Source organism: Tremella mesenterica (genome assembly GCF_000271645.1).
Source record: "Tremella mesenterica DSM 1558 unplaced genomic scaffold TREMEscaffold_4, whole genome shotgun sequence".
In the NCBI taxonomy this organism is placed as follows: domain Eukaryota; kingdom Fungi; phylum Basidiomycota; class Tremellomycetes; order Tremellales; family Tremellaceae; genus Tremella; species Tremella mesenterica.
Window position 1 is genome coordinate 1583585 of NW_006711228.1, and position 19252 is coordinate 1602836.

The following is a 19252-nucleotide window of genomic DNA, read 5'->3' on the forward strand; positions in this document are numbered from 1 at the left end:
AAAGGTATGCATCTATGGTGAGTGAGGAAAGGTGGAGGGGTGTTATTTTAGTCAGCCTTCCTTCCCACTTTGATGTCATCTGATGGCCAATGATCCAAAGAGCCAACCCTGGCGGCAAGCGGCAGCATGCGCAGCTTCGGCATTGACGACCGGCTGATTGTGAATCCTCGTGAACGGTGAGTAACAAAACACCTCCACTTGACATGCTTTTTGGAGGTGGATATGGACCCACTCTGCATGATCACGGCGTGTGCAAAGTCAGTTGACTCACTGTAAGCCTGACTTGCCTCAATTCTGTGTCACTCCGCGCCTAATGTGAAAAGGGGGACCGAATAAAGAATGATGCAATGGGTCCGTCGCGACCCGTAAGCCTGACCAGACAATTCTTACCTTCTGTATACTCTACATATATGAAGATTCACCCATGGTCGTCCGTGACTTTGGTCGGTTCTGGTGAGACTCTAATCTCCTCTCATAGATCCTTCGAGAAAGGAGATAAAGCTGATAGAGCAGGGTGGTAGGGACTTGCACACTCATCTCCTTCATCTCATTTTCTTCTCAAATATTCGTCATTTGGCCATGGTACGGCTCGACCATCTCTCTAGATCTTCTAAAACTTCTCATCCCTTTCAAGTGAGCTCCTTGTACTCTCCTGGACTGATGAGCTCACCTTAGCTTCTTTGTCTTCATGGTTTTCTGGAACTACCGACTCTGTGTGATCACTTCCCCGGGAGGTGTGCCTCCAGGATGGGTCAGTCGGCATTGACAGATCCCTCTACTGTGAAGCTGACCCATGAGCGACCGAACATTGGACAAATGGACGGGATGGAGGTGAAAAGGGGTTCACATGCTCCCAGATATTGCAAAACATGCGAGCATTACAAACCTCCCCGAGGTACATTTTATGCCTCGTATAGGATATGATCCACGCTGAGTAGTAGCTCATCATTGCCGGCAATGTAGAACATGTGTAGTGAGTTAACATCCTTGTCATGTATGCGTCATTGGTAACGCTGACTTTGATAGCTAAAGGTATGTGAACTTATGTGTGAGCAGCTGAGCACGGCTCAAATCATTGTAGCTCGATCGTTAGTCTTTCCCTGTCATATTGAGATTTTACTGATGCTCAGATCATTGTCCTTGGATCGCTAACTGTAAGTCACCCTTGACATTTCTTCGTTCATATTATAGAGTCTGTGCTCATGACAGGCGTCGGTTTCCACAATCAAGGTCATTTCATCCGGTTTCTCATCTGGGTCGACATAGCGACATCATATCATCTCGCCATGATCGTTTTCAGGGTTATGGACCTCGTTCGTTCGTATTATGTGCGTCTCTCCCTTGATATCAAGCGCAAGTAATGCTGACTGGGATAGGAAGAACCAAGTGTAAAAGACATGTTGTTCATGATTTTCAACTTCGCCGCTTGTGTACCGGTATGGCTTTGTGTCGGCATGTTCTCATTGTATCATTTGTATCTGGCAGCGGGTAATTCGACGACTATAGAAGGGTGGGAGAAAGATAAGGTTGCTACTTTGGTGAGGAGGGGTAAAATAAGAGAGATCAAGTATCCATATGTAAGTACCACCTAAGACAGCGGTCCTTTCTCACCACACCCAAAGTCCGTTCCCCCCGTCATCTATCCCCAGTGTTTATCTGTGCAATTCTCGACAACGTCTGTCTCCGCGGGTTCCAAAAAGGGTCAACTATTGGCTCACCTGCAGAACCTAGGTTTTATGCGCAACCTCGAAAGCGTCCTTGGTCCCAACCCTCTTTTGTGGATATGGCCCCAGAAAATGCAAGGAGACGGTCTTTCTTTCCCCGTCAATCCGGCTGCAGGCGGTGAGTCTGCAGAGGAATGGGCAGGTGTCGTAGCTCCTGATCAAACCGTCTCACGTTCTTCCTCCAGTCATTTGGGTCATGAAGGTGTAGACGATAGATACCGTTCACATCGTTCTTCACAATCTCATCTGGGGGATGGGGAGATGGTATAGGCTTCATCCTCACTCCCCTCTCTTCACCTTCCCAGGGCGTTTCCAACCTCACGGAAATGGTGGCTGGGATGTGCGACTAGTGACAAAGATACCAGTCTGCATCAATGAGACTGGAACGGAGACGTGTTAAAGAGTAAGCCTTTCGTTACCTGAAAACATTTGAGCAATTCTGATGTTCCCCAGATCCAGCTGACGGTGACAGGTCCCGACGCCCAATACGTTTGGCCACCTCAAGATCCTACTCGATATCGTGATCCCAACCCACGAATGATGGAAGGATCGCCGTTTGTCTATGGGGAAGAAACGTTGAACCCGGCATTACGTCCTACGTCTCTTAGACGTAGAGATCATGCTCAGCAGACCATCAAGGCCGACGACAACTATCCTTTCGACCCGACCTCTGAGCCCAACTACCAATCTCAAGGCTATAATCAACCTGATAATTTCCACCGCACTCATCATGATGGTTCCAACCTTCATCTTCATGGTACGCACGACCAACCAGTGAACGGTGACGAATCATATCAATACGACCCTCAAGACGTTGATAACCATTCGAGCCAAAGTCAATCTTCCAGCCCTGAACCTTATCTGTCCGATTATGACGAACATAACGAAGGTCCGCTCGTGCCTGGAGAAAGAGAGACGAGTAGGATAAGAAGAGGTAGTGAAGGATGGGAGGTGAGACCGATGGGTGTTTGGCAAGGTGAGGTGGGAAGGATGAAAATGCCTTGGTTGGAAGAAGGAAGATATAATGTTTATGTACCTAATGATGAGGAATGGGGTGATGGGGAAGAATCTCGTCTACCATCTGTTTGAGTCGACGGTAAAGAATGACGAATTGTAGAAAAATGGACATACCATTGTATATTAATGCATATTCACATCTATCATATGTCCAGGTAAGTTACATCTAGTTCTAACATGTATGTACAGAACCGTGCCATCCACTGTATCCGCTTTGCTCAGATGAAACAAGTTACTTCTAGATGATTCATTCCGCCCCATAATCCTAATCTGAACCACGTCGACTGGGAGAGTCCCACAAACAAAGTACGAATGAAGTACAATACTCGTATCCCTATAATGGTGACCGCTCATTCCTCTCCTTGATACTCTCCAGCATTTTGGAGAATAGCATGAACCCATTTAACGATTTGGAAATGACCACTGATCGAACTTCTTTCGTCGACGGTATGAGCATTGAATGATTCACCCATTGGTCCACCCATGAATCTATACACGTTTTTGGTCAGATTGTAGTACATCTTACAATCTGTATTACCACTGGAATATCAGCGTTTAAAAGTTTATTGATAGGAAGAAGGAAAGGAGTAACTGACGTAGGTGCGAATGGAGATACGTAACGTTCTTTTCCATTCGGACCTGGTAATACTGCTCTATTTCATCAGCTCCGACTTTTCCTCCCTCTACACAGTTAATCGTTTCTTGTAAACCCGCAACAATCTTGTTGTGATTTCTTGAGGGGTGCAACTTCACAGCGCTTTTCTTTTATCTGATGGGTCGTTCTGAAACTTACTGAAACTCCCTACAATAGAAAGAGGCGCGCGGGGGGGGGGGGGGGGGGGGATATGTCGATGTATAGAAGAAGAAGACGGCAAAAACGTACTTTACAGTCCCAGCAAATAATTCCCAAACACCTCCAACAGCCGGAGTCCTCGGGGCAGGTTCAATAGGTAAACCAATCAAATCAACTTTAACATAACTTTCATTCCCCTCTCCTACCCTCACTTCCTCATCGAAAGCCATAAATTTCAACCCATGTTTCTCAATCACCCCTTTCAAAGTATCTTTAACATGTTGTTTTGTAGATTCAACACTTTCATCAAAATCGATACGGAAATTGACCATTGCAGTAACTAATTCCGGTAAAGCGTTCACTTTCACACCTCCATTTATGACGTCTACAGCTGTTGTGGTTCCTACCATTGCACGTTGGATTCTTGATTGTGATGCGAATACTTTTGCTAGTTTTGGCCAAGATGTAGGACCTTCCGATTTGAGGTATTTAGAAAGAGATTTTGGGAAAGTAGGTCCATGTAGGGAAGCACACATTAGACTTGTCAGTATAGGTGATTCGGGAGTTAACTTCAAGATCAACGTTGATCTTCATCGTAGTGAGGGCGAAATTATTCCAGGCGTGTAGAAGGGGGGGAGGGGTGACGGTGACTCACTTTGATAGGGAAAGGGTTTTCTTCAAGACTTAAGACTAATTGTGACATGATACCTATTCCTGTATGTTCAGGAGGGATTGAAGAATGCTAGTTCGTAAGCACACTATGAACGCGTTCATTGAGATGATGGAAATGAATAACTCACTCCTCCTGCAGTACCAAGTGTAATCTGATCAGTCAGTGATGGTTCTATGATAGGAGAGGAAGTACTGACCTTGACATCCATATACCCTTTCTCTCCCATAGCGGGAAGAGCGAAAGGTGCTCCGAAATAATCATCAATCGTTCCGAACCCTTCGTCGATAACCATCAAGATGCCATTTTGACCATACCGTTTTTCAAGAAAAGGAGCAATGGTTCCTTGTCCTCGACGGGCGAACACTTCTTCTTCGTCAAACCCATGAGAGAATATGATGGTTCGGAGAGGTTTCCAATCAGATTGTAATAATTTAGTTATGGCTTCCCCTACATCGTCAGTGAGATCTTACCGGTGTATATTTCTGTCGGTGTGGGAATATTGGTGGTTGTTATGCAAATTAATGGCGTGGAAGTGATGAAAAGATGTTTACTGACATTGAGCAACGAGAAGAGTTTTATCATCCCCTGATCCACGTCCCCAGATATAAGTACCGTCGTTATAACCTGAGAAAGGTGGATGAGTCCAGCGGTCATATGTCGACGAAGGAGCAGGTACTACGTCGTAATGTGACATCCTCTCCGTCAGCTTTTACATACTACTGTGCTTGTATACACATTTGACTCGACAGTTCCAACAGCCACGATGCGTCTAGAGCAACGGAATGTAAAGTAACCAGAAGAAAGTGACCAAGAAGGAAGAGGCAAGGAAGACACGAGGTGAGGCGAAGAAGAGAAGGCAAGGAAAGGAGGGATAGACGTCAAACGTACATGACTACAGGTTTCAAAGACGGATCCTCTCCCTCAAAAGTCGCTAAGATACCCAGAGCTCAAAGTCAGCAAGGCTTACGGACGAAATCGGTCATCGACTTACTGTTGATATATTCAATTTTGGCCTTTTCGTGTCTTTTCATCAGTCAATGCCCCATTCCAGGTCTTTCACGGAGGGGGCGAGGTGAGAAGATGAGATTGAACGTACGCCACAGGAAAGCTCTTTCGTAGCCATTGTTGAAACTCGAAGAAAGGTTCCCATCTTGGATCCTCGTTAGGTTCACCATTATCGTCGTAGCTTTGAGTAGGTATGCGCTGTCTGTTCAGCTGAATATCTCGTGGCGCAGCTGACCCAAGTCGCTCGCTAGTCCAGTGAGATCAAGTGTTTTCTATGTAGATTGTCCCCATCTAATCGGGGTTCCACTCAGGTACCTGCTTCTCTCCCTGAATTTTCGCCAATAGTAGGTAGAGGTGTGTGAGCATTCTGGGAATATCATAGGGCGGTGCAATCAAAGACTCACCACAGCTTCCACGAACAACTCTATCGACCTTTTCTGCTCCTCATCTGTCATATTCCACGTGAGTTTGGGATAGACCGGCTCTGGCTGCTTAGGACATTGAATCTTTGCTTTCAGCACTTCCATCTGAGCATGATATTCTGCCTTTTGCCATCTCATGAAAGTCGCAGAATGACCGACCAAACCAGCCACAGGTGAGATCTTGTGGTGGAGGGAGAAGGCCAGAGCTAGTGTCAACAAGAGAGCGAGGAAGATACGAGGTCGCCAGTTCTTCTTAGGTTTACCCAGTACGGGGGATGGAAGATCGTCTTTGCTACCCATGTTGATGAGACTGAAGTGAAGATGAGGTAAGAAGTTGAAAGTGAGGTGAGGCAGGTATATTTAGGATGACCGGTTGACCGGTCAACCTTTTTTCGGATAAATCCGTCTACCGTGCGTCATATCCTTCTATCCTTCCCTTCATTGATCGATGAAGCAGTGAAAGTATTGCGACCTGGTCTCAGATCTTATGCATCTATTCCAATATCATCTGTCATATCCTCCTGAAATATTTACACTTCCAACTTGTTCCAAGATATACCAAAGCTGATGACTTATTCTGTAGGTCCTTGCCAGACAGGCTGAGCTTCCGCGTCGATAGTAGGTGGCTGCATGGTCCTATGTCGTCAATATATAATAGGTCAAAATGGGAAAAGACTCACGAGGGAGGTTCAAACATTGGGATGAAATTCAATCCGACAAAGGCTAATCCGATGGCACCCACTATAGTACCGCAGACATAGAGAAGGGTATAGTAGCTGTCGAGTCAGTACAACAATCTAGACAGACAGGGTCACTCACTTGAGCATCAAGACACCTAATAGTACGTAGACTAACGGTCAGCATTACCCCCAAGATATACACGTGAAGTGGGGAGAACAGAGGTGGAGACAATACGGAGGACACAGCAAGGAGAGAGAGGAATACTCACATACACCCCGACCAATGAAAGAGTGCATGAATGACGCGTATTTGTGAACGAGAGCTTTATGCTCTTCTGTAGGTTTTCGAATTTCGAGGAAGATGGTGATAGCGCCAGCCCTGTCTCCTTAGCTCATCCCATGCCGAGGTCGGAGGAATAGTAGTTGATCAATGTTGCGGAAGGCCGACAAGCTATTTTGACTCACACAACCTCATATATTCCTATGATGATACTGCTGAATGAATGGTGAATTAAAGATCCTACACCTCCAGCAATGGCTACACCTCCGACTACCCTGTTGATCAACCCCGCATTCCGTGACCGATACCCGTCTGACATCGATAGACCTTACTCGGCCGTGAAATGACACGCATGGGGTGACACCGGAGTGTGTGTGTGTGTACCGAAGTACGACTTACATGTTCACAAGCCTGTCATAGTCAGCATCATGGCCTTGCAATCACGGTTCATAGAACATATACGAGCTGAGAGATGAGGGAATACCAGGATACTCACCTCAGGAGCTCTGTTGGGTTTTGAGTTATACGGTCCATGTCGCGCTGAGGTCAGATCCTTTTCAGCAGATCTGGGAATGAGGACACGGGCAAGCCAACAGTTGAACAGAGTATGATAGAAAAGAAGAAGGAAAATCGCCCAGATGTGAGAAATTCAACTTGCAGCTGAGGGCGTCACGTTAGAGCAAAGGGCGGAGTGAATGGCTTGTCGCCACGTGGCATTCGAAACATCTCCCACGTGGCACTCGTTCTCCTGTTCCTACGCGACTGTTTGAGATGCATAGATACAAAGTAAGTACTAACTAAGTACTAGAAACGACCAAAATGGCGCCCAAAAGAAGTGCCGCATCACGCCAACGACAATCTACCCCTCTCATGCCTTGCCCGACTTCTTATCCTGCCAAGAAAGAGTCTGGGGGTATGGAGGAAGCTCAATGGATTGCCTGTCGGGAGATGTTGAATGAGGTATATATTGCACTGGACGCAGGGTGAGTGCAGGACGGGGTTTCCCAAAACGACGATGACGCTATGAATTATGACGAAACGGGGTGAGTCAATGGTGATAATTTGACTGACGTTATAGTCGGTATCTAGCCCCGATATTTGCTCAACTCCCAGATAAAACGCTGTATGAAGATTATTATTCAGCCATACCCGAGCCAGAATGTTTAGACAATGTCTCTGTCCGTGTTTCACTTCTTCTTCTCTTGTGCATTCAATTGACTGGATCAAGCTACAGCTAGGTTCCCAAGGATATTCCACCCCAGAAGACTTCTTCAAACAATTACATTTGGTCTTTCTCAACGCCAAACACTGTCAGTGACATTCTGGTGTTTTACTAAGTGACTGAAACAATACAGATAACGAAGAAGACTCTCGAATCTGGTTGGACGCCAAAATGCTCGAGGTTGGTGTCTCATATCGCATATACAGTGATCAAGAAGAATCTCGAGTCGCATGCTGACGGGTAGGATCAAATACATGAAAATTGGCGATTGAAAGCCTCAGAAGGGATTTTCTCGCATTCCGATCCATATCATTTCTCCCCACGTAAACCACGTAAACCCAAGAGAGAGAGAGGTACTTCTTCTACTAGAGCATCCACAACACCTGGTCCAATCGTAGATCCAGCTTCAGCATCTGTATTGCCTCTTGTGGCTGAACACCCCTCTCCCATCCCTACGACCCCCTTCGTTGAGCCCATAGCCACGTCCACCGTCCCACCACCCAGATCATCTGTTGCATGGAGCTTGACGCCAGCTATGCTCGCTCAGGTGGAGGCGGACAGGAGGATTATCGCCGATTTAGAATCGCGATTACCTCGATGGGAAGGACCAAAGGAGGTCATTCATGGTGATACGGCTCCGGGTGGTATACCTGGAAGTGGGTGGTTTGGCGAGGGTGCACCACAGTATGAGCAGAGTGTTGGGGGTCCAGCTTCTTGGCCTGATGGGATCAGGAGAGTCGTCCATGCTTTGTCGGAGTATAGAGATATAAGGTATGTTGTCATTGATTGACACCAATCTTGGCTCATAGACAGTGGCCGTCTTTTGGTCGATACATTGAATCAGGTCCCTACTCTGGTCGACATTCCATATCTATCTTTCAACGTCAGTCCGTCCACATTTGATTGCCAAATGGCTGATGACCTAGGCACCCATATCATTTTCTTCCATCCACACCAATGCCCAATCCTCCCGTTATCGCACCCTCCGAGCGTTCGATCTCGACATGGTTCGATTATTCGAAAAGTCTCGTCGATGGTTTCAAGGTAGAACGCAAGAGTATGGACATGTGCTAGAACTACAACGACTTTACAACTCTCTCACCGCTCCTTTCCCTATGAACCTCCCTCCTTCCGGAGTGCCACCTCCATCCCCTACTCACTTCGCATCAATACCGGCGGGGCCAGGTAACGCTAGATTCACTCATGAACTAGCCCCCGACGCCAAATCATCTAGCGAACCTGTTGGACGTCATTTCACAACTTTCCGTATCGGTACCAAGGACCGAGAATTCACTCAAGAGGCAAGACATAAAGGTTTGACGTACAAACTTGGTGACTATGTTCATGTCATGAACCCTGATGATCCCAGTCGTCCAATCGTTGGTCAAATCTTCAAAACTTTTGTACCTACCAAAGGCAATCGTACTCATCATATCACCATATGCTGGTACTTCCGACCGGAACAAACTGTTCATACGGCAGATCGAACTTTCCACGAAAATGAAATCTTCAAGACTGGTCATTTCTGTGATCATCCCGTCGAAGATATCATCGAGAGAGTATCAGTATCATTCTACGTCAAATATATCAGAGGAAGACCACAAGCTCCTGAATATTATCCAGGTTGGCCAATATATATTTGTGTAGCTCGATACAACGATCAAAAACAAATGTCTGTGAGGATTAAGAACTGGGCGAGTTGTATACCGGATGAATTGAGACAAACGGATTTCATGACTGTCATCCCTTTCGCCAGGCAAATAGATCCTATAAAGGTTCCTTCTCCCTTTTTGCGCGGTATCAAAGGTCCAGGATTCCTGGGTGACCCTCAGGAATCCGTCGGTGATGAAGATGATGATGAAGATGAGGGGGAGAATCGGCGTATGGCTAGGGTATCGACTCGGGAGGTACAAAAGCCTGAACAACCAGTTGTTCCAAACATCGGGACTAATGTCCAGGCAGGACCATCACGTCCTACCCAATATATCCCAAGCCAACCTGTTCCCACAAGACAAGTTTGGTCTGCAGCTCCTACTCCACCTTCTAACTCTACCAAATCATTCGTCAACCTCATGGGCGGTCCCCAAGTCATCGACCATCTGGCAGTGAGAGAATTGTTACCACCGGAAACTGGTATGTTTCTCATTCATCACGTGCGGGACAAAAAGGAGAGCTGATGATCCAGCCCAATTGTTTGAACGTGACTCTAGAGGTCATGTCTTATGGTTCTCAGGTCCACCACTACCTCTTGGTGCGATACCAGTGCCCGAACAACCCTCTCACAGTATAGAATATCTGGAATATTTAGCAAAACGTAAGCGGGGGCAGTCGGGAGATGACGGAGGATCGAAAGGACGAAGGAGGTACACCGGCAATGCTGGCTTGTCAAATGGCCCAGTCAACTCGGGGAACAAAGCGGGGGATGGGGTGGAGGTGGAGGTAGAAGACCTTACGAAGATTTGGTGGGCACAGGATCAGACACCCGGGAAGATATTGGACGCTTTGCGGTCTGTTGTTGATTCCATATGATGGGCATGATATGTCTAGTTGTAAAGTGTATCTTTCGTGGGTAGCTAGCTATACATGTCACACCATAACCTTATCTCAAATTATAAGAAGACTCGTACTCCAGCTGTCTACCTCAACTACTGCCGCAGGCCGCATACTTGCTGCATGCTGCAGGACTGCAGGACATAAGAAGGGAAGCTTGGTGCCCCGCATCGTCGCGTTTCAAATCGTCATCGTCATCAATCTTTCCTCCAACAATTGTCAGTATGAACGGTACATAGTATCAACGACTGTCATGCCTAATAATGTCCCTCCTTCTCGTTCTTCACGGTTCATAGTACCTCCTATGCCACCTCGTATCCATCGACGATTACGTCTCGTCGCTCGTGAGGATGGCCTTGTGATCACTCCCTCCGATCCCGAGTCACACGATGGGGTTATGATACGATGGGGTGTGGAAAGCAAGTTGCAACCGATTGAAGAACACCTTGATCAGGGTTTAGAGATTGGGGGTATATTAGGCTTGGTCAGATTATGGGATAGTGAGTGACACTATTCCCCTCAGTATCATTCTCTTTCCTACACTTTCGTGCGCTTGGAGGAGAACTGACAATTAGCTGCTTATTTGCTCGTCTTCCTTCCTCCTACCAAACCACCCTCTCCACTTTTCAGCTCTCACTCCGACTCTGAAGAGACTAAAGACGCTTTAAGTGGATCTCGCCAAGTGTACACTATAGAAAACATACATCCTGTTCCTCTATCTTATGACCTAGCTTCGAAAGTCATACAACGTCTTACCGATTTTCAAGTCAGTATCTTCATTGCTCATTCAGACACGTTTTTAGCTGATCTTGGATTCAGACAAAGAAAAAGAAGAAAACACAAGGACTGAATATTCGATGGAAATTACCAACTATCACTGGACCAGGTGCTGTACCTTCCGCCGACCCATCAGATCCGCCGGACGAAAGTGAGGACAACTCGGAAACTTCTGATGAAGAGGACGAACCTCGAGCTTCTACGTCTGGTACTAGCTCGATAGCTCCGGAAGCTGATGACTCCCCTTTGGTCCCTACGATCGACAAAGAGGTAGGGAAGAGGAAAAGGTTCAGTATTGATTGGGAAAAATTCACGAAACAAGTTGGAAGACGAAAGAAATCTCAACAGACCTCAACTACATCGACTGACCCCTCCACTGTCCAGGTGCTTTCACCCAACCCAAATCCACCAGGACCAGTACCACAGGACCTTAATTCATTAGCCCTACCATCACAGGAGGAGTCTAAAGAGAAAGAAAACGAAGAGGAAAAATTTGTTTCTGATATTCAAGGACAATCAACGTTGGCAGACCCACCTAAACGACATGATCTCGAAACGAAGATTATCCGTCAAATATGTAGAGAATTCTCTTCTGGTTCTTTCTTCTATAGTTTTGATCTTGACCTCACTCATTCTTTACAACATAAAAGAACTATCCTGATTACCCGAGCTAATTCCTCCACGGCTTTGTCTCAACTTTTGCCGGAAGATCACACGAATATCCTCAAAGATCACTCTTCTACGACTTTCGAAGATGTCGTCGAACCGGATATCAGATTACCCCTTTGGAGAAGGGTCGACAGGAGGTTCTTTTGGAACGAACATCTTCTGAAAGACTTTCTTGATGCAGGTTTGAACTCTTTCATATTACCCGTCATGCAGGGTTGGGTACAAAGTACTACTTTCAATATCCCAATACCTCCCAATCCTCGAAATCCCGAAGCATCCACAATTGTACCGGTTGATTTGACTGTCATATCGAGGAGGAGTAGAGATCGGGCTGGATTGAGATATCAACGTAGAGGGATCGATGAAGAAGGACATGTAGCCAATTTTGTCGAGACGGAAATGATGGTTCGTGCCAAGGTATGTTCATCTTTGAAGGTATGTCTACTTCTAGGGGCTGATATTTAGATTGAAGGGAAAGTCTCAGTTTTCAGTTTCATTCAGATAAGAGGATCGATACCACTTAAATGGTCACAATCACCTTACTCGATGAAACCTCCTCCAGTGTTGGATCAACCGGTTGAGAAATGTTACTCCGTCGCCAATTCACATTTCGATGATTTGACCAAACGATATGGTCCAATTACCATCGTAAATCTTTCAGAACAAGTGGGAAAAGAAGCAGTGGTCACTAATGGTTATCGACAATTGGTGAGAAGTTTGGAAAGGATAGATATTAAGTATGAAGAATTCGATTTTCATGCGAAATGTAAAGGTATGAAATGGGAGAATATAGCAGAGTTGGTGACCAAGTTGGATCTCAGTGATATGGGATATTTGTGGACTTTGCAAGGGGAGGTGGTCAGACGTCAAGATGGAGTGTTTAGGACAAAGTGAGTTTCCCTTCTCTCAATGTTCTACTTTACGCTGTGACTCAATCGTTGGTGTGGAGATATAAATCCATGATGGGGCAGTTTCTTTTCATTATCTGAAAACGTTATGGTTTGGGTCAAATGTTATGATTATGCTGATGACAGCTGCATTGACTGTTTGGACCGCACAAATGTCGTCCAGTCCGCCATCGCTCGACAAGTGTTGGGCACAATGTTAATTCAACTTGGATTCAAAGCCGACTTGGACCCCGAGGTAGAAAACGTTTTCAATGATGGTAAGTCGGTTTCAGTCCCTCAACATGTCTTTACTCCCTTTGATATTGAATGGCATGCTGATATTCCAGTATGGGCAAATAACGGAGATACTATAAGTCTTTGCTATGCTCATACTTCCGCTCTCAAAGGTGATTTTGTTCGGACAGGTAAAAGAGATCTAACAGGGATGGTAAGTCAATCTCTCTGCCATTCATCCATCATCAAGCTTATACGAGTCAGTTGCATGATGGCGTCAGTTCCCTAAGTCGAATGTTCTACGGAGCCATATCCGATTTCTTCGCTCAAGCTGTCATTTCTTTCTTCCTTGGACATCGCAACCTTGGTATATTCAGCGAATTTTTAGAGACTATGCAAAGTACCGACGCATCGAATCTTGTTCAATTGTCTCGTATTCGGACTGCTGCTAGTGAGTTCATCTAGCTCACCTTTAGCACTCTTGACGTGGTACACTCAAATTCATCCCGTTTTACTTCTTGCACTCTTGACGTGGTACACTTGAAGTTCATCCTATTTCACCACGTACACCCTTGACGTGATATGTTTCAGTCCATTTCCCTTACGTCTTACAACCTTTACGTGGTATAGAGGATACTGACGGACAGTTGAGATTGCTTCTGCTAGAGTTTTGTCCGAGGGGGAGATACGACTGGCAGGATGGACATTGTTATCCCCCGAAGAACGTAATGTGAGAATTGGGACTAAGCTTGAAGAGAAGATCTTGATTTTAGTCAGTACATCTTCCGACTGTATGATCATGAGTACTGATTTCAGACACGAAAAGCAGTCTATGTGGTTGTATTCAATTTCGCTTTGGAGAAAGTAGTTCAGTTCACTCGTATACCATTAGGATCCATCACTTTGATACAGCTTGGTAATTTCTCTCTTCCTTTGTCAGATTTGATCTGATAGAAGGTGCATATATACTCTCTCCATTGCAAGAAGCTTCTCGGGATCCACTCGAGGTGAGTTGAGCATCTCTCTTACCCATATCATCAGAATTGTCAAAATGTGGAATCTCCAAAGAAAGACAGATGTTGAGATCAGAATTACGGTTTTGTGTTGAACTTTTCACCTTCCAACGAAGATACTCGATACAACACTTATTCCATTCGTAACAGACGTGGTCCAGGTCCAGATTCATCCCCTTCCACTCCGTTACTCGAGGACAAATCATTAGATTCAAATCAGTCATTCGCATTCAAAGTCCTCCCTAGGGAATTTATAGCCAAAGGCGCTTCTTCTGGACAAATTGACGAAGATGACATATCGATAGATAGTGGTGATACGTGCAAAGCGGCTGCTGAACGTATTGTAGAGAAAGTTAAATTGCAATGTGAACAATTGGGTGGTGGAGGGAAAGGGTTTGTGAAATATGAAGATATTGTAAGGTTAGTCAAAAATCAATCAAAACAAAGAGAAATTGGTTGACGTGCAGTTTAGAAGAAGCTCAACGATCTACTACTTTGTTGGAGAGGGTAGATTATGCTTTGAAAAGGTTTTTATGGTTGTAGCTGTATTAATGACTTTTACGACCCTACGGTTGATATTGATCACGTCCATACGAAGATGACATGAATGTTTGTATTGTCTGTCTACAGTATGTGATTTGCGTCTCATTCACCGAATGATCCGGTGGGATTAGTGGGTCGGTCAGGGAATGATTCTAGTCGGTCAAACGTTGAACCAGTATCGAGACGATGGATCTACGCCAAGGAATTGATAGAGTCAATTACACTTTGTCAATGTCAACAGCGGATGAGTTTGCAAGACGTTGAGATGTTCTCGTATCGATTGTTTGATTGTACATGTGTATAAGGAAGAAAAGACGAAGGATCAAGATCCAGATCGTGACATCCAATCTTGTCTTATTTTGTAAGTTTCTCTCGCATCCTGTCCATCAGTCCCAATCAGATCCACCAAGTCTACCGACCACCCCTGCGCAGAAAGCTCAATGAAACAAGCGTCAAGACCTTGACTCACCTTCAAAACATCCAAATCCAAATCGACCACTTTAACATTTTCTTCAGATCCATCGAACCCGCCTAATTTACCCAGGAACGGAACCCAGACACCACTACCGCCCATGAATCCCTCTAACTCGTCTCCTCCTGCATTACACATTATCCAAGCTGTTTCAGTCTCGAACGATCTGGTCATATTGAGAGAAGAAAGGATGGAAAGTTCGTAATTTTTAGGATGGTCATGTCGGTGGATTAACCTAACATCAGTGTCTTGGCGTTCCTCCCTATTCTTCTCAATCCTCCTTTCCCTCCTCCTCATTCTCTCAATCCAAAGATGTAAGACGCTGTTCAGGAGGGGAAATTCATTACGCTTGATCAGGGGATCAAAGGTGCGGTGGAAGGTTAAGCAGATTACTGTTCAGTGAACAGGAGACGATACGTAAAGAATTGTACAGTGAGTGTCCAAATCAACTCACGGTTCACTGTCCGTTGACAACCAGTAGGTCGGTACGAAGATCATATCTGCTCCTAAATCCGATAACATTTGAGCAGCATCAGGATGTGAGATATCCCAACCTATCTATCAGTTTCCATTCCTTTTCATCTCATCCATCCTTCCCAAGGTCATTTTTGAGATTTGCTATACTCACAAATGAGAAGTCCAGCTTTACCCCATTTCGTATTGAAAACCTCGTGAGGATCGTCTCCTTTTTGTAGATATTTCCTAACACATCAGCCAAACACTGGACTATATGGACAATAATGGGTAAAACGGACCTCTCGGGATGCCAGAGATTACGTTTGACATACGTCCCAAGTACGTTCCCGGTGGTTCCTTCGATGAAGAAGGCGGTGTTTTTCAAAGACGGTTGAGATGTCTCTTCAGTTGTAGGAGGGAAATGATGAAGGTATTTTGCCCATTGTTTTTGTGCTGATGTAATGTTTCCTTCCAGTTGATGTATCCTTCCAGTTTCTTCTATTCGTTCAGAAGGTTCGGTTGTCACTACTGTTGAGGTCGATGCCGCGTCAATTTGAGGTAGTCCTGTTTCCGACTGTGAGTAGGGTTTTGTATGAGGAAATAAATGATCGAATGGTGAGATATCTGGACAGACGTTCATCGGAGTAGAACCATGAACAATAGTTCCAACGATACAGATGTTGTATATCCTTGCTAGTGATTGGACGAAGTCCAGGAGGTGAGAAGAGGGAAGGGTCAAATACTGAGAAATGTCAGCTTACGATCCTCTCGGATCTTCCTGCTCCCCTGGCCCATTTTCAATCATTGTAATATATCAACAGAATGAAAGACGTAATGGAGAATCGTGGCCACCGATCACATGACTATACAATCATAGGGTAAGAATTAAGGCTTGGGAATGATCAACGATCAACGAGGTTGCAAAGCAATTTCTCGGTACTCACTTGACGTCCATTGTTAAGTACGCCCTGGAGGAAGTATTCAGGAAACACGACCACATCCGCATTCTCCTCACTAGCTTTCTGAACCGCCTTAGTGACCTTGAGAAGGTTATGATCCAAAGTCGGGAATGGAGAAGACGAGAGGGGTCTTTCGTGTGATGGAGGCCCTTCAGGAGCTGAGATGGGAGAAGTTTGTGCCAACGCTATTCGGAGGTGAACCATGGGTGATTTATTGATGGTTCTCTCCGAGAAATCCAGAGTGACTATCGATGTAAGAGTACTTCTAGCTATTTGCAGAACCTATGCAGCGCGTAAGATAGGTTGTTTAGATGACAATCAGCAGGGATGGTCAGTGTTGAAGATTGAACAAGGAGGGATAACCTTAAACGGGATGGACCACCTCCACTCTGAACATCTAAGTTAACATCCCGACAATTACAACTCGTCTTTGGAATTCTATGGAACGCGGAAAGGGCCATTCAATTTTTTTTATTTTTTTTCATCTGCACGCTTTTTTTTCTTCAGGAAGAGCATGCATGATGATCTTCTTCTCCCTCTATCTCAGTCAATATTGCAGGTATTGCGGAGATCTCTTTTGAACATAGCTCAGTGCACCTAGATGTATCTTTTGGTGCTATCTAGATGCATGCAAACAGCCTACATCAGACGCTTCAAATTATAGGTTCTCTATAAGGAGGAAAACAGCCTTTCTCCATCTCCTGTTCCACAGGAGGTAGCTGAATGCATCAAATTCCTACTGTAAGAGAAGGAAACCTATCCAGAGCCTTCTCAGGCGTCTGCAGGCCTCAAAGAAGACCATGGAGATGGTAAGTGATGACAGAATGATATTTTAGTGATATTTGGGGGTGGTGAGAAGGAAGTGCCACATTAGGGGTGCTCATTTCTGATACGCCAAAATAACACGTGTTAAAATGACGTAAAATTTTCCTCTTCGGGTAATTTTGATGACAAACAAACGCGACATCACCACAGGTGAAAAGTGACCGTTGAGTTTTCATCATCACCGTAGAGTTATCGTATCTTCTTACAGAGACACTTTAAAGCGATAAAAAGCCAAGAATCTGAAAGAGGAGAGCTGTAGCTTCAAGCTGATACTATGGACACCTCGGGGGGTGGTAATTTGAGGTCACCGTCACCACCTGTAAATATGTCGTTAAACCCCCTTCGCATACCCCTGCTAACTTCAGTAGGTTCTGCATATCCCCTCCACTGCTCGGCAACCATCTACTAGAACTCAGCAAAGGAGGAACAGGGACAAAGAGGATAGTCAGGACAACCCCCCAGCAACTTTAGGCTGGACAAAAGATCAAGGTACCGGCCAATACTGCTCGCTCGACTACCTTATTGAGTGGTTAGCTATGGGAGATAACTTCAAGAAGTATCAACATGGCCTAGGGGGTAAGAAGAAGCTGGGGATGGCTAGGGAATGCTCTGAGTGGATGTCCAAGTCAGGATGTCCAACTACAAGATCGACTGATCAGATACAAAACAAGGTAAGTGTGATTTCCTTCCTTTTCTCCCCCCCTAAAACTCTGCTGATGTCTTCTAGATTCGTGAACTCTTAAGAAGGTGGCGAGAGGCCCGTGACTGGCTAAATCACACAGGGAAGGGTTTATTCGAGAGTATGGTGGATGGTAGTGAGGATCCAGAGAAGATAAATCAAGCTGAACAGACGGTTAAAGGTGAGTCCCCGTCTCTCCCTTCTCCCCTTCTCCCCGAATACCTCCTGTGACCTGTGTATCATCTGTCTCCTGGCTGTTCATCACTCCTATGCTTCCTTAGCTGATCTGCAGCCACTGTACTGAAGAAGTGTCCTGAATATGACTCTGTGGACACCATATTTGCCGAAAGAGACGGCGGGACAGAATCCCTTCGCACAGGTACCACCGGAAATTCGAATGTCACACTCGAGACGATTATGAGGGGTTCTCACCACCCCTCTCCTTCTCCTGAGAGATCTCCACACTCTCCTAGGCCTCCATCACCATCTCAGATGTCATTGAATGACTTCCTAGGCCAGCAAGAGTCTCAAACTGAAGATACATCGACTCAGAGCGAAAATACACGTCCTGCGACTAGGGAACGCAGTTTTAGTGATCATAGGCTGACCAAGCGAGCTGCAGGTACGTCAGGCACGGTGACATGGACTGCATAGCCACTAAGGTCAGGGTATAGCTGATTTACAGGCCTTTACACATCGTCCAGGAGGGGGGAAGGAAAAAACAATGCTGGAGGTATTGCGGGGTTGTTTGAGGGGATTGCTGCGAGCAGAAGGGAGGAGATAGGCCTAGAGAAGCGTAAGCTAGCTATCCAAGAGGAAGAAAGAGAAGATTCGAAGAGACAGAGGAAGGAAAGGGCTAAAAATGAGAGGTTGGTCATAACATCGAAGGAGGCTCAAGCTCGTCTCACTGCAGAGCAAGGACTACCGGTAGAACTTCGTGTTTCCTGGGTTCAGGCTATCGCAGATGCAGAGGAGAGGTATGATAGAGCTCACAGGGACAGAGAAGAAGGGGAAGGAGACGTTCACACCGAATATGATGAGTGGAGCAATTGGTCGGAGAGTGATAGGTAGTTGAAACCACTCACCTTTTTTCATGATAAAATGAAGTTGTCTATGTCGATTTCCTCTGTCTCCAATGCTAACATTTGCTCCACCAACTCATGACGTCTTCTCATGTGTGGCCTGAGACGACCAGCACCTAAGAAATCGTCCTCTGCTACCTCCTCTGCAGGCAGGTCATCTCGAAGTGGTTCAATTGGTAAATTTCCAGTATTTTCTTCGGTGTAATATTCGTCGGTGTTTATGAGGATGTTGTGGAGAATTGTACAGGCTACAATGATTGCGTGAGCCATAGCTTCGTCTCTTTTAGTTC

The 19252-nt window shown here is 45.6% G+C and overlaps 7 protein-coding genes across 7 annotated transcripts; 4 read left to right on the forward strand and 3 right to left on the reverse strand.

Moving 5' to 3' along the window:
* Positions 1 to 514: 514 nt before the first annotated feature.
* Positions 515 to 2813, forward strand: TREMEDRAFT_29571 (uncharacterized protein; the record flags this gene model as incomplete). Its single annotated transcript, XM_007003777.1, has 10 exons — positions 515 to 633; positions 676 to 751; positions 799 to 895; positions 942 to 977; positions 1131 to 1154; positions 1210 to 1328; positions 1377 to 1577; positions 1725 to 1842; positions 2197 to 2316; positions 2419 to 2813. Coding segments are annotated over 10 exons (1305 nt in total), but the record flags the coding sequence as incomplete, so codon positions are not given.
* A 278-nt stretch (positions 2814 to 3091) lies between these two features.
* On the reverse strand, positions 3092 to 5934 carry TREMEDRAFT_30032 (uncharacterized protein; the record flags this gene model as incomplete). Its single annotated transcript, XM_007003821.1, has 11 exons — positions 3092 to 3281; positions 3338 to 3394; positions 3625 to 4103; positions 4190 to 4276; positions 4335 to 4358; positions 4404 to 4654; positions 4763 to 4902; positions 5096 to 5153; positions 5199 to 5230; positions 5304 to 5410; positions 5617 to 5934. The coding sequence occupies 11 exons, from the start codon at positions 5932 to 5934 to the stop codon at positions 3092 to 3094; spliced, it is 1743 nt and encodes a 580-aa protein (XP_007003883.1).
* A 272-nt stretch (positions 5935 to 6206) lies between these two features.
* Positions 6207 to 7128, reverse strand: TREMEDRAFT_61961 (uncharacterized protein; the record flags this gene model as incomplete). The annotated part of the gene is made up of 7 exons (XM_007004169.1): positions 6207 to 6270; positions 6315 to 6410; positions 6454 to 6484; positions 6584 to 6693; positions 6780 to 6869; positions 6994 to 7005; positions 7091 to 7128. 7 exons carry the CDS (start codon positions 7126 to 7128, stop codon positions 6207 to 6209), a joined length of 441 nt encoding a protein of 146 aa, XP_007004231.1.
* Positions 7129 to 8351: 1223 nt separating this feature from the next.
* TREMEDRAFT_68547 (uncharacterized protein) lies at positions 8352 to 10345 on the forward strand (the record flags this gene model as incomplete). Its single annotated transcript, XM_007004254.1, has 5 exons — positions 8352 to 8587; positions 8630 to 8699; positions 8743 to 9949; positions 10002 to 10130; positions 10170 to 10345. 5 exons carry the CDS (start codon positions 8352 to 8354, stop codon positions 10343 to 10345), a joined length of 1818 nt encoding a protein of 605 aa, XP_007004316.1.
* Positions 10346 to 10619: 274 nt separating this feature from the next.
* TREMEDRAFT_30281 (uncharacterized protein) lies at positions 10620 to 14489 on the forward strand (the record flags this gene model as incomplete). The annotated part of the gene is made up of 13 exons (XM_007003856.1): positions 10620 to 10866; positions 10942 to 11132; positions 11186 to 11351; positions 11619 to 12229; positions 12278 to 12702; positions 12847 to 12977; positions 13047 to 13147; positions 13198 to 13384; positions 13581 to 13705; positions 13750 to 13849; positions 13888 to 13940; positions 14023 to 14366; positions 14414 to 14489. The coding sequence occupies 13 exons, from the start codon at positions 10620 to 10622 to the stop codon at positions 14487 to 14489; spliced, it is 2757 nt and encodes a 918-aa protein (XP_007003918.1).
* Positions 14490 to 14811: 322 nt separating this feature from the next.
* Positions 14812 to 16580, reverse strand: TREMEDRAFT_30113 (uncharacterized protein; the record flags this gene model as incomplete). The annotated part of the gene is made up of 7 exons (XM_007003829.1): positions 14812 to 14868; positions 14959 to 15196; positions 15416 to 15515; positions 15590 to 15663; positions 15717 to 15902; positions 15993 to 16159; positions 16362 to 16580. The coding sequence occupies 7 exons, from the start codon at positions 16578 to 16580 to the stop codon at positions 14812 to 14814; spliced, it is 1041 nt and encodes a 346-aa protein (XP_007003891.1).
* An 895-nt stretch (positions 16581 to 17475) lies between these two features.
* TREMEDRAFT_61964 (uncharacterized protein) lies at positions 17476 to 18951 on the forward strand (the record flags this gene model as incomplete). Its single annotated transcript, XM_007004170.1, has 5 exons — positions 17476 to 17565; positions 17618 to 17872; positions 17929 to 18061; positions 18173 to 18502; positions 18566 to 18951. 5 exons carry the CDS (start codon positions 17476 to 17478, stop codon positions 18949 to 18951), a joined length of 1194 nt encoding a protein of 397 aa, XP_007004232.1.
* Between the last annotated feature and the right edge of the window lie 301 nt (positions 18952 to 19252).